This window comes from Seriola lalandi, unplaced genomic scaffold, assembly GCF_002814215.2.
Source record: "Seriola lalandi dorsalis isolate HSWRI2012SDOR001 ecotype SW California unplaced genomic scaffold, Sedor1 jcf7180002054682, whole genome shotgun sequence".
NCBI classification, from domain to species: domain Eukaryota; kingdom Metazoa; phylum Chordata; class Actinopteri; order Carangiformes; family Carangidae; genus Seriola; species Seriola lalandi.
The window spans coordinates 2,959,127-2,973,465 of record NW_019525235.1 but is presented as its reverse complement, the minus strand read 5'-3'; the positions used below and the strand labels follow the sequence as shown (position 1 = coordinate 2,973,465).

Genomic DNA, 14,339 nt, shown 5'->3' with positions numbered 1-14,339 from the left:
TAATCTTAATTCTGTTGTCAAATGTGCAGAAACAAAAGTCAGTATCCTGAAATAAGGCAATAAAATAAGATACAGATCCTCACTACCATTAAAGAAAATGACATTTGATTCAAGTTAAAGCATTGCTGGGGAAGCAAAGGTTTAGTTTCACTTGCTGTTATAAAAAAGAAATTACAGTGTAATAATCAATCTTGGCTTGTTTTTCAGTGCTGCTACACCTACTCAGACTCCTGTTCCCTCTGAGAGAAAAACTGGTAGAAATGAAGGGGGTTCACAGCTGAGACTTGGGGCTCCCAGCGGCGTCATGCAGAGCCGATCATTGTCTCTCTCACACTTTCTAACTAGCCATTTCACAACATCCAGACAGCGGATCGGGCCGTATAGGCAGCAGCAGCAGCAGCAGCAGCAGCTTTGCCCTCAGGGCTTTTTTCCTCCCCGACGTCGACCATAACTAACAATTTGGATTCAGAGCGCGGATGAGGGCAATTACTGGACTTAATCTATCATAATGTCTGCTTTCCGATCGACTGATAGTCAAATGAGTTAGAAGCAATGGCTGAAAAGATCTGAGTCAACCGGGTGCGAGAAGTGGCTGTTTAAATGAATCCCAACTAAAAAAAAAAAAAAAAGAAGCAGCACTTTGATTTCACTGCAGAGCAGACTTGGGGGAAGCTGATCGGTGGACATCATGTACAGATTGGCGGATTTCACACTCAGAAAAACACTGAGTGCGTTTGATTTCGGATTACTGTGACACACGGGACGTATTTTTTTTTCAAGTGGGAGATTTTTTATTTATTTTTTTTAGGAGTCTGCTTCCTCTCGCTCCTGTTCGCTGTCCTCCGGGTTCCTGCAGGACTCCAGAGTCGCGGAGAGCCCATGCAGTCGCCAAGGTTGGTTTTTCTTATTTTTTTAGAGACTTATTTTGAATTTTAACCACTGTTATCTGCGTTTATTTTACACGGAGCTTTTGTCAGTTTTTGCTTTGCTTGCTGGGTTGCCAAACTATAAGAAAATGTATATTTGTCAACCATGAGAAGAGGTGGATTTCTGCTTAGAACTTGATCTATTTGCTGGTTGCCACACAAGAAACTGGTAGAAAACTGAATTTATAAATGCAATTGATTATAAAAAACTGCGTTCACTTGATTCTTGCCTGTTAAATATTAGCCACGCAGCGCTGTTTTATTTAGCCTATCACATTGTCAGCATTGATTAGTCTGCATTTATTCCCACAAACACGGCTGAGGCTACTTTTATCTGACTGGAAATAAAGGATGATCTTCTTCTTCAGAACAGCGCAACAGGACAAATCTGCCCGTTGGCTGCAGATTTTCACCTTTTAAATTCTAATTGCATGACAGCTGTAATTAGAGCAATAACCGAGCTGTCCACGAAGCTCAAATTTAATGACAGGTTTGGTTGTCCTCATCATGCCATGTGAGTTTGTGTCATGATTTGAGGTTTCATATCAGAGCCCATAACAAGCGCCATCTGTTGGAAAAGAGGATGATTCAGGACAGATCCACAGAGAGAAATGTAGGCTAGTGCATACAGTTTAACGCTGCGCAAAAGAGATGTAACACTTTACCAGTAAATTATTTATATTATATCACATCAAAATGTCAAAATCGTGTCCGTTGTAACCCCTTTAACAACAGGTTTGACAGGTGATAGCAGAGATTTAAAGCAGCACACCATGAACCGTGAATGGATTATACCTACTGGATTTATGGACATGTTTTATTGTTCTATTATTATATGTCACCTTTACCTGTTAGAGCATGTGGAACACATGGTCTGCCTTATGTCTCTATAAACTAATATTTTCTCATTTATAAATGGTTTGTAATTTCAGTATCTTACAGGGCCATGTGACATCCTACAGGTAAAAGTCAAAAAAGCAATCAAACAATTTGTCAAACACTAATACTAGACTGTCATCCAATAAGCCAAAATATATAGGTGGTATAAGGCCTGGTCCTACAGCCTAGTCTGCATTGAAATTATAGTCAAAATGGAAACATTGTAGCCCTACAGCTACAGGCAATGATTATTTTTCACTGATTACTTAAGTCTACAGAATGTATTAAAATAGCAAACAAAACTGTCCATTACAATTCATCACAGCTCAAGATGCCATTGCCCCTTTTTGTCCAACAAACAGCCCAAACCCAAAGACATTCAGTTTGCACTGATGTAGAACTGAGACAAACAATGAATACTTGGAGAAGCTGGAAGCAGGCAATGTTTGGCATTTTTGCTTGATAAATGACTGAACTCATTTAATTGTTTATTAAAATAGCTGCTGAATAGTTTTGCATTGTTAGACTATTGATCAACTAATCATGTAAACACTATTTAGAATAATTCAATATTTCTGAGGAGAATAATGAATAAAAAGGGCTGTCCAGGCTGAAGAAATGGTCGGTGGACCTGTAAGATAATAATTCATTATCAACTGATATATGTGAAAAATCTGTCAAATAATTAGTATCTTCAAAGTAGCCTATGTCTAAATATCTAGTGCTTATTAAAGACCAAAGCTTAATTGTGACTATTACAATACTAGAGATGTTAATATAATTTATTGTCAAATAATCATTAGCGTATTCCTCACAAACATGACATAAAAATTACTAATAGACTGAATACCTTCTTAGCCCACCAAATATTTAACAACCATTTAGTCGACAAACTGTCTGAATGGGGGCAAGCCGTGTAAAAACACGTACATATTAACATCTTGTACCTTTGTCTGCTAAGTCACTGCAACAGGTGAATACATTTGGTCTCCGAGCTACATGTACCATCTTTTTTTCAGACCTGACATACAGAGACATTGATTCTGAGGGTTTTTCTACCAACAGTCAGCTAACACTTGAATCAGTCACACTTAAGGAATATCTACATCAAAGCCTTTAAAGTGTTTTGACGACATTTTAATTCCTGACTTTGCTTCTATGTCCACACTGTCGCCGCTAAAAGCCAAAAATGTTCCACACATTATATATCACAGAGCAGCTTATACCTTTCAGCTGCAGTCCTTCAGTTCATATATGACTGCCTGGTATATTGGAGCTGGAAATCAGTCTGCACTGGGCCACCCTTGTTGAAAACATGCGTAGGCTCAGACCTCATTGTACACGAACGTATCCATCATCCATGAGAGGGACAGCAATCACAAAGACATTCACCGCTCTATGGAAAAATACTGTACAGCCAGCCTCAACCTGAGTATGCAGCCTTCTGTCTGGCAGTATTTTGGTTTAAATGGCAGTAAAAGAAGCCAGTAATGTGCCATTTGTACAACTGAAAGGCATTCAAAAGAGGGGGTATTATGCCTTTTAGAGGAGGGGATCACCGCCTGCTTTTCTGAGTAGTGATGGAAATGTATTCAAATCATTTAAGGCAACATGCAAAAGCCACTCTCATCACATGTACATGCGTACTTTCTTAATTTAACTCAGGTAAACAAGTATTATCAGGAAAACGTTCATTTGAATCAAACATGAGAGCACCTCCTTTTCGCGTCGTTGATGTGTTAACCTGTCAGCTTATACTTTGGTTTTGGCTCTTGTTACTTCATGTAGTGTTGGGTGGTTTAAACTACAGCGGAATAACATATTTTATAATATGTCTGACAATGTTGCTCATTTAACACCTGAGGATGAGTTTACAACATATAATTACAGGCATACTACACATAATTAAATGCTTATTCTGATATTTTTTAGACTTAATATCTTTAAATTAGGTGGGTTTTCAAAAAAAAAAAAGCTATAGATCATCATGAGGTGAGAAAACATTTACAGGAAATATATGTGAAAACTTCAATGAATAAATACCGTATAATGCAAGTTTTTGTGTGGTGTCTAGTCAAACATTTTTGGGGAGGTGGGGTTGAGCTGGGGGAATATGGAAACATAACTGCCAGTATTTCTGGAATTGCTATGGCCCTGTTTCTGTCTGAAATGCAGGTGTCAAAAGTATTACTAGGACACTAAGATTCGATCAGTCTTCCTTTAAAATCATCCTTACAAAGCATATATGAATAAATGGCCGTTCTTTACTTCCCCAATGAGATATTCAGTTTGATTTGACAGGCTGTGTTTTTTGGAAGTTAAATTCCTTTAAGATCCAGTTCCCTCCTTTTATTTTTCTCCTCACCTAACAGACAGCATATCTGACAGTATCATACATGGAGCTGAAACTATTATTCAATATTCAATTTATCATTCAACAGAAAATTAATTCACAACTATTATGACAATCGATTAATCATTTCAATCACTTGTCAAGCATAAATGTCAACTCTTTGCTTATTTCACCATGTTAAACAGGAATTTGATGCTTTTCCTATGTATGACAGTAAACTGATTATCTCTGGGTTTTGGACTGTTGGATAATACAGGCAATTTGAACACATCACCATGGACTCTGGAAAACTGTGAGAGGCATATTTCACTCTCTTCTGACATCTTACAGACAAAATTGAGAAAATAATTGGCAGATTCATTGATAATGATAGTAATCACTACTTGCAGCAACCTTCATTAAATACAGACTATAGTATCAGCTTGTTCCACTCTTTCTTGAGGCTGTTTACGCTGGGTGAAGTATTCAAACCCAATACTCTAGTTTTTATTGCTGCACCATTTGATCAAATAGAAATATTCTTGATGATCATTTTATAAGCACTTATCCAACATTCAGCCTGAGATATATGGTATCTTTGTAAACTTTGGAACCTACATTATAAAATATAAAATAAAGTTGTGTTAATTTGAACAATGTTTGGCAGCATAGTACAAGTTTGACCCAGCAGTAGATCTGTGGGATTGGGGAGGTTTACAAGGCTTGAAACCACCATTTTAGATTCATGTTAATATGTCAATGTAGATTTAAACATGCTATGAAGAAGAACAGTTGTTAATTGACAGCTCTCTAAGAATAAAAGCGATGTTTGTTATTAATGTTGGTTGTTTTCCTCCTCTTTCCTCTGTATTAATCCCCCTCACACATGCTCAGTGGAGGGAAGACACGTTTGCTTTTCAGGTTGTCCCTCCACAGTGAGATTATTGTTGTCATCTTTGCAGCAAATCAAACCTTTCTTAAATGGCGCTGTGCACCAACACTTTGTGGGTCGTGAAGACTCGGTCGTCGTCGAACAAGTCTGCACATTGAGATGTAACTTGAAACGTGGAGAGGGGGGTTTAAGGGCAGAACAAGCAGCCGTGATTGGTTCAGTGTGTCCGCTGGCCCACAGAGGCTGCACCTTCTCGACACTCCCTAAAAGGAAGATAGGTTGCCTGGCTGCTTTCAGCCGTTTGTCCCGCACTGAGTGTTAGCTAGCTAACTCGGCTATAGCCGTTGACTTAACTCTCATACCGAAGAGGGCAAAAAAAAAAAAAAACAACAGCTTCTTACCTGGTAGTGATGAAAGGACGGGGCAGACTTCTTTATGGACTTTTTTGAGTTTTCTCAACCAGGACTTGGCGGCTCTAACTCTTCTCCTCTGTCCTTCTTTAATGCGGTTTGACCAGGGAGAGGAGTGAAGTGCGACCCCGAGCTGGATGGATGGTTATGGGGAAAAGAGGAAGACCCTCGGCGCTTGAAGTGTGCAGAGTCCTCGTTGTGTTTCTCTCACTCTTCCCCTCCGGTAAGAAACCGCTTTCACTCTTCAGGTTAAAATCAAATCACCAACTGGTATCTTTTACATGGACAAGGTTCACACACTACAGGCTGAACTTTGTAAATCGCAACGTCTCTCCAGAAGCTTCAACTAACAACTAGTTAGCTACTTATTCACGTTGGGCAGCGAGGTTGCCAGGTCCGGTCCCATCACTATTTATTAGCCCAAATATTTAAGTGATATTATAACTGAACTAGAGTTACTTAATATATCTAAAAATGAGAACGTGTTCGCTAAACTCCTCAAATTGCTATATATGTATGTAGATATTTAGAATTTGCCATTGTAATCTGTTGGAATCTCAAATGCAAAAAATAAAATGTATTAGATTACAGAGCTTTAGGGCAATGTGCTTACGTGCAGACGTGTGGAAAAGGTTGGAGGTTTGGAAAATATGACAACAGACTTGAAAGTGAACAAGCTTGGCATTACAGCGCAAAATGTGACTAATTTCAGTAGATTTAGGCAGCGTTTTTTTATTTTTATCTAATTTTATTAGAGAAAAGTAAAGCACACAGAGCTCTTCTTGGAGCTGCTGCAGCTCCCAAACCTTGTTTTGTTTGGGGGATGGGGCATGCCTCAGTATTTCACGTTAGCTTCTTGAAAGTAACCGTTTTGTTCCATCCTGTAGTTTGCTCAAGCGAGGAATTGCATTTTTAGGTGTTTTAATTATTGCCAGTGAAACGTAAAGAAACGTGTATTCGTAGAGATTGTGGTGGTTATGAATGTGCCTGTTGAAATGTTTTATAAACTTACCATAACTGCTGTTTTTGAGAAGGTTTTTCAAAAGCGTTCGTGAAAAAAACCCAAGAATATTCCCATTACGATGCAGCACTGCTGTGGCACTATAGTAGGAACCCACATTGTTGTGTTTAAATTGACTTAATAAGCTTGTAACTTGACAATAACATGATTGCAGTGGGTCACTTTTTGCAGTGGAGACACTCCATTCACTCACCTTGCACGTTTGCCAAACCCTTATCAGTTTCCCTCTTAAGTCACTTACCGTCAAACAACAAGGTGATAATGCACTGATAGTCGAGATCGAGATTAGTTTATTGCCATCTATCAAATGGGTGGTAAATGGAGAGGCAGTGTGGGGGTTGGTGAGTGCTGCGGTGAAGCTTTGAGGAAGGATATTGTTTAAAGTGTGACTTCAAAGTGTTGATATGGCCTCTCCCCCCCTAGACACACTTGGAGAAACTTCTCACAGCCCATTCAAATAAATGGTCTATTAGCTGAAGGTAATACTAGTCAAACATGGTGTTGCAACAGGGCATCCTGAGAAATATTTGAAGAACATTTGTGTAAAGAGTTAGCCGGATGTGGCATTAAAGCTGGAGACAACAATCTACAGTCAAGCAGCATTTATTATCACTAAAGGTGGAGATTAGGATCCCAAATGGTGTTTTTACTTGTACACAATCCAAAAGACACTGTGTGTGAAAAGGAAGTACACTTCTCTACAATAAACAGAGAGGTTACCTTATATCCAGGTTGACCCGAGGAGAGGTTGAGACCTGCTTACTTACTACTAAAAGACATCGTTACATGGGGTAAAATGTATAGATTTGTTTAAAAATATGTTATTTGAAAATGTTCGTGGCGCTTAAACAACACACAGCAGCAGCATTTCTCTTCCTTTTTTTACCAGCATTGGAGAGTTTTAAAAAAAAAAAAAAATTTTTATAAATTTTAACCAATTGCCAACTAGATAATAGACGAAACAAAGTATGCAGCAAAAGATAACAATTGCCGTTTTCTTTATATCATAATATAACGTGTAATGTGCAAGAAAGGTAAGATGATATTTGGTACTGCGGCCTTTAAGAGAAACAACATTGGCTGTGTGGGCCTTAGACATTAATCGGCATACATGATTAGATAGAATATTGATTAGTTGGTCAGTTAATTGATTAGTTAGTTCATGATCAGTTAGTTCTTTATTATTCATCATCCATCATCAATAACAACCAAAGTGTATTTATAGCTTCATCTGTGGACTTGTAGGTATAATGGCAGCCTCTGGTTTGGTTTTTTTGTTCATATGTTATCTTGTTCCTCCCTGACAGTGAGTCTGCAGTGCAAGATCCTCAAGTGTAACTCGGAATTTTGGGCCTCCACCTCGAACTCAGGACCGGAGGAGGAGTTTTGCACGGCGCTGCGAGCGTACAACAGCTGCGTACGCCGGACCGCACGTACCTGCAGGGGCGACTTGGCGTACCACTCCGCCCAGCATGGCATAGAGGATCTAATGAGCCAACATAACTGCTCCAAGGAGGGGCCCACATCCCAACCACGTGCCCGGACCTCACTTCCTCCTCCACCCCCTCCACTCCTGCCCGGCAGTCAGGAACGCTCCGATGGCCCGGAAGTGTGCCACTATGAGCGCAGCCTTCCACGCAACACATCGCCACCCAACTACACCCACTGTGGCTTCTTTGGAGACCCGCACCTTCGAACCTTTGGAGATGACTTCCAGACGTGTAAGGTGGAAGGAGCCTGGCCGCTCATCCACAACAAATACCTATCTGTTCAGGTGACCAACACTCCTGTGGTGCCGGGGTCTTTGGCCACCGCCACAAGCAAGGTGGGGATCTTTTGTGTTCATCCTGCATTCATGTTTGTGTGTTGTTGTAGTGTGTTTGTGTACATTTGTGTCAGAAATTATAAATCGATTAACTGTATCGTGAGACAACTTGGGCTATCAGCTGATTATTGTCTCCATTAATCAACTAGTTGTTTTTCAAAAAAAAAAAAAAAAGCAAAAAGAAGCAGACTTGTTCTCTGTGAAACTGAGAAACAATTTTTCAACATTTCCTGACATTTTCAAGGCTAAACCTTTACAAAATAACAGACAAATGAAGCTGTAGCTGTACTGATTTTTACATTATTTGTCAGTGATTTAAATTATCACAACCTTTACTGTTAATTTTAGGTCCTTAAATGTCAGTGCTACAGTAGAATATCAAGCTGTGCATATTTTTGTATGTGTGAGTCTCTCCTTTCATGTGGTCAGACAGTGAGAACTGCTGTGGGGCTGGTTTTCTGTCAGACTGTGGACTCTGGTTAGTGTTTGGATGAGTTCCATAATGACGGATGAAGAAGCCCAGCCCAGCACAATTGTTAAGATCTTGATAAGCTTTATAAATGATATGTTAGTGTTATAACAGCAGTGCTGCGTCAAATGTTAACTTCAGGCTCCATTTTCACTTTTCACTGCGGACTGCTCAGGCTGATGTTTGGCCTACTTAGAGTATATCCATACTGAGCAAGGTAAAACATTGTGTCTACACAGAACTGTAGATATTTATTTTCTTCATAACATGAGATTTTCTTTCATAGCTTTATCAACAGTGCATACCTCATTATTGTTGTGTAGTTTAATGGTATATTGGTTAGTTTGACTGCCGCTCCCTAAAAAGGCTTTCATAAGAACTTAATGTCAAAAACAAAGAAGTAGGAGTATTTGTAGTTGGCAAATTCACTTAGAGCTGGTCCAGTTTTGGCAAAATTGACAGCAATGATTGTGCACCTCAGTCACTTTGCAGACTATTGTAACTGAACTATTTAGACCGAGGTATAAGAGGACTTTGTCCGTAATCACATTTGTAAAAAGTGTAATTTTCTGTAATCAAGGTTTCGTAATGATGCGCTATTAAGCGTTCGTGTTTTTTTAGCTATTAAAGTAATGGCATTTTTTACAGTGCTGTTCTTGGAAGCAAATGAGAGAGCCTTTTTAAGATCTTGATTCTGGACAAAGGGAAAACAAGGCAGCAGCCAATGCCACCTGTGCAAACAAGGACCCTCTGGTAAAGGATCTGCATTTGCAGAGCTCTGTGTTGGTACATTGCTCTCGCTGCAGCAAATAAAACTGTCTGGTTATTTCAATCTTCATTCTGATGGGAGGAATAATGGAGGCATTTTTCCTTTTGTTTGTTTTCATTAAAAGCTCAAGAAATTAACCAGGTAAAAAACATAAGTTGATGTAGTTGGGAAATGTTAGCTGAGGGTAAAGGGAATTGAGACAGAACTGGTGCAACAGATGAATTGTCAAGCTAAGAGAGTATTCTGTGGACTCCCCCTGTCCTCTGTCCTAAGCAAGCAGACATCAGAGTGGGTAGGCTGTCCTGGTATCGCTGCTCTGACAATGGCTCATTGGTGTCCCGATGAAACCAAGCTTGCAGAGTCCTGACCAGTCTCACTTAATTAGCTGCAGAGTATATCACTCCGTCCTGGCCCGTCGCCACTCCCTGGAGCATAGTTCTGGGGTTCACAGGCAGGTTTTTCAGCGCTATGAATGGATCGTCTTTGTGTCTGCAAACTGAGGCCTGATTTTACATGGCCGAGAGTCATGTTTTTTGAGGGCGTTTACCTTGGCCTCCCCCATGTTGAGCCAACGCTGAAATGTGACACTTAAGTGGGGTAGATGGCACATATTGCACAAACTTGTTCTTAATGCAAAAGTATAAGCTATTTCCTTTTTAAATCTGATGAACATTTACTGCAGTTTCTTAGGGTTCCATGTGTCAGCAGAAAAATGCATATGTGCCTTTCTGAGAAGCCGTAAATCAGACAGAGATGATTGTGAGACGTTTGCAAAAATGTTAATGACATTTCTTCTTGTGTCTTTCATCCTGCAGCTGACAATCATCTTTAAGAATTTCCAAGAATGTGTGGACCAGAAGATGTACCACGCAGAGACGGATGAACTGCCAGCTGCATTTGCAGATGGCTCCAAGAACGGAGGAGATAGGCACGGAGCGAACACCCTGCGCGTGGTGGAGAAGGTTCCTGGGCAGCATGTGGAGATTCAGGCCAGGTACATTGGAACAACCATAGTGGTCCGGCAGGTTGGCCGCTACCTGACCTTTGCTGTGAGGATGCCAGAGGAAGTTGTAAACTCTGTGGAGGAAGGTGACAACCAGGACTTGTACTTGTGTCTTCACGGCTGTCCTGCCAACCAGCGCATCGACTTCAGGAACTTCAGGGCTCGAGCAGCGGAGGCCCAAAGCGCAGGCAGGACCAGGAGCAGTACGGGGACGCATGGCTTTACCTACCAGTCTGCAAAGGCCAAGTGCAAGGAGCGACTCCCAGTGGAGGATCTGTATTTTCAGTCATGCGTGTTTGATCTCCTCTCCTCTGGAGACATTAACTTCACCATGGCAGCCTACTACGCCTTTGAGGATGTAAAAATGCTCCACTCAAACAGCAATAGATACCACATCTTTGAAAAGGATGCTTTTATGAGTAATGCAGCACAGAGGGGCAAAGATTTACTTTCTCTCTTCCTCATCAACCTCCTCGCTGTCTTGTTGTGGACTGAGTGTTGCACTGTTCATCTATAGTCCCTCTACAACAATATCCTCATGGTGTATCTGTCAGTGAGTGTTAGAGTACCATCGCTGTGTCGCACACCGCCTCCTCTCTTCTGCTCTGGTTCTGTGAGGAGACCTGGGGCTTGCCAGTAGAGTCATCCCAGCCCTAAGTCTCCTTTTAGTTGTATTGTCATGTCTTGACTTCGGTCTAATGACAAGGAGAGTCCACCTATCATCACATGTATTTAGCTGCTTCATATGACCGGTCTTTGAAGAGAGCAGCGGTGAGAGAGCCCACCTACCCCAGAGCTCAGGATATCCACCTGGGATTAAATCCCACATTCTCACCAAGGCTGCATGCCTCTGAGAAGCTGGACAAGATGATCTTTTGCAGAAAGAGGAGTTTGCTGATCCTCCCTCCCCTGATCCCCTCATTGGTGCCAAGCCAGTGAAGCTCTCTGTGGCTCATGTGGCGAAGCGAGAGGACCTGACAGGGGCTTTTGTTAACCTAAGGCCAGAAGCAGCTCTATGTTTGATTAGTTTCCAGCTTTGGAAAAGCCTGAGCCTTATGGAGGAAGCACTCAGCCAAAAGGATGTCAGAGCAGCGTCTCCAGTTGTCTGCTGTGGAGATTAATGGGTCATATTGTTAGGTTATATGTGCGTATGTGTGTGTGTGCGAGTGTATTAGTACAATATGTGTGCAGAATTCAGCGTCTGTGGTTAGTTTTGTGTGTTTGTGGGTGCAGGAGTTCCCAGAAATGAGATGACAAAACTCCAGTGGGATAAATCCGTCCCATGTCTTTTTGTTGCACCCAAAATTTCAGAAATAGGGAAGACGAGGCCCTCCACAGTCTGTTTAAATGGACTCTATCAGCCAAGTAGCAAATCCCAAAAGGGAACTCATAAAAATAATCTCTTTTCATCCGTACATCATTCCCAGTGTCGTACAGCTTTTCCTTCCATTGTTTGAGCTGACGTGTTGATCAGACAGTGTTTGTATTTTAAGTCTGTAATGTGAATGTAGCTAATAAGAAAAAGCAAAAGAACAAACTTAGTTAAGGGCACTCGCAGCGTTTACACAATGTATATCAACTAATCAAAACTATGACACCTCTTTGAGAGCGTTCTGTGACTTAAACTCTCTATTTAAAGTAACAGTGGTACAGATACTGTTAGTGCTATAGCTGTAAGGACGTCGCCTCTCTAGTCAGTTTAGCATTTTATAGACTACCAGTGTGCTGACCTGACTGTGGCTTATTGAGTAAATGATAAGCATATGTCTGTAGACGTGATTTCATGGCTTAAGTTGTTGCCAAAGAACAAGCCCTTGTGCCAACTTTTCCTCAACAACTGAATTTTCATCTTTGAGTCTTAAACAGTTCACATTAGGGGGGAAGGGGGGGTTAATTGTATATAACTTGTGTTTGTGGGTGAATTTGCGGTACGCAGAAAAATTACAGTAACACACACTGTAAAAGCAGCATTTGTTTCTGTTTTTGCAGTCTCACTTTTTTGCTTTTCTTGGGTTTCATGATAACACTCCTCACTACGAGAGGTTTCCATTTGAACTTTGGCTCTCAGTTACAGTATCTGCTAATGTGTAAGTCATCCCTGTAGATACTGTTGCTACTCGGGCACAGTTTGACGGTCATTTATCCTTTACACTGAAGTATTTGGCAGGCCTTACTACTGCTATTTGGAATATGTATTGGTGTAGTTTGACAGCAACAAAAAAAGGAAAAAGAAAAAAAAAAATCACACAAACAAATGATTGTAATGTTGAATCTTGTGTTAATAGATGTAATTTGTATTGTGAGTTTTACAGTATATGGTTCTACATGTGTAATGTGAGATTGTACATATGTTTTGTGAGTTTAAATTTGTATATTACCAGTTGTGTTTTGAATTTATCACTCCAGTTTTTGTACATCAGATGCTTTGGTGAATGTGAACCTTTTTTTTTATTTTTTTTATTTGAAAAGGGATTTTTTGCAAAAACATGAACACCACAGAACAGAATATTCAAAAACAGCATACACACTCACTTTGTGGTTGTTTTTGCTGACTTGGTCGCAGATGAAGTAAAACACCCTGAATGCAGCCCGCCTTATCTAGAATGTAGGGATTGCAGAGAGTGTTCTGGGGGTGTTCATGTTTTTGAGTTTAAAGCACTTTATGTTTTCTCTTTCATTTAGCTCTTATTTTGTTTGAAATTCTGTGTCAGGCTTGTAATGGTTAAAAAGAATTAACAAAAAAAAAAAAAACATAGCTGAATGGGAAATGCCAGAAAGATCAAATTGTGTTTGTATGTAAAGCAAATGTGGTGCCACACGCCAGCTGTTTATAATGTAAATTATTTATTGAATAAAACAAAATGTCTTGTTAATGAGGTGCCCTCCTGTCTCATTTGCTGTTAGTGTGAGCCTTTTTTTGAAAAATCACCATGTGTTGTCATAATTTGTGTTGACTGGTGTTTGACTGCCCCCTTCTGTAGAGATGGTGACATGAACGTGAGCAGATGTTAAAACACAAGAGGCAAAACCTTCATAGTAAAAAATAAGACTTGAGAGCTTTGTATAAAGAAGTTGACATTCACTTTTAAGTTCAAGATTAAACGTTTATATGCACTTTTTTCATGTCAAAGAATGATGTCAAAAAATGCACTATTTTACAAAACCACTCAGAAATGTAGTGTCTTTAACAAAAATTATTGATTCTTCTGAAAATAAAATGTAATGGGTTAAGAATATACAAACTGCACAGCTAGAATTTGGTTGTATGTCCTTTTTCATTTTAACCAGCTGCTTTTTGGAGCCATCAACAAGCGTCTGGCACAATTTAACATCATGATTTTTTTGCATGGACTCATCTTTTTTCAGGTCAATCCTCATACATATGGAGTTGAGGCTTAATTTTAGCATGATTCGGACATCCCAAGTCCACTTTTGATGTGTGCTAGGGTCACTGTCCTGTTGAACACTCAGCTGTGTCCAAGATTTAACTTTTTTTTTTTGCTGCTGGCTTAATGTTGTCCTGAGTAATCCTCCTTCATTACGCCGTCCACTTTCAGTAATGCACTTGTGGCAAAGGTGCAGTAAGTGTCGAGGTTCATTGTGTTGTGCATTTTAATAAGATTTTCTACTCACCACAGTTGTAAAGAGTGGTTTATCTGACTTGCCATAGCCTTTCTGTCATCTGTCACCAGTCTGGCCATTCGCCTCCAATCTCTCAGCGACAAGGTGTTTCTGGCTGAATAAGCTCCAGAGACTGTTGTGTGTGAAAATCCCAGGAGATCAGCAGGTTCAGAAATACTCAAACCAGCCTGT

The 14,339-nt window shown here is 40.2% G+C and overlaps 1 protein-coding gene across 1 annotated transcript; it reads left to right on the top strand.

Moving 5' to 3' along the window:
• Nucleotides 1-250: 250 nt before the first annotated feature.
• rgma (repulsive guidance molecule BMP co-receptor a) lies at nt 251-13,399 on the top strand. The gene is made up of 4 exons (XM_023422528.2): nt 251-893; nt 5,547-5,662; nt 7,768-8,285; nt 10,339-13,399. Exons 1-4 carry the CDS (start codon nt 880-882, stop codon nt 11,041-11,043), a joined length of 1,353 nt encoding a protein of 450 aa, XP_023278296.1. The 5' UTR covers nt 251-879; the 3' UTR covers nt 11,044-13,399.
• The last annotated feature ends 940 nt before the right edge of the window (nt 13,400-14,339 follow it).

Coding starts and splice junctions, on each gene's coding strand:
- rgma (XM_023422528.2), top strand. Junction 5,663..7,767: donor TCTCTCACTCTTCCCCTCCG/GTAAGAAACCGC, acceptor CCTCCCTGACAG/TGAGTCTGCAGTGCAAGATC. Junction 8,286..10,338: donor TGGCCACCGCCACAAGCAAG/GTGGGGATCTTT, acceptor TTCATCCTGCAG/CTGACAATCATCTTTAAGAA.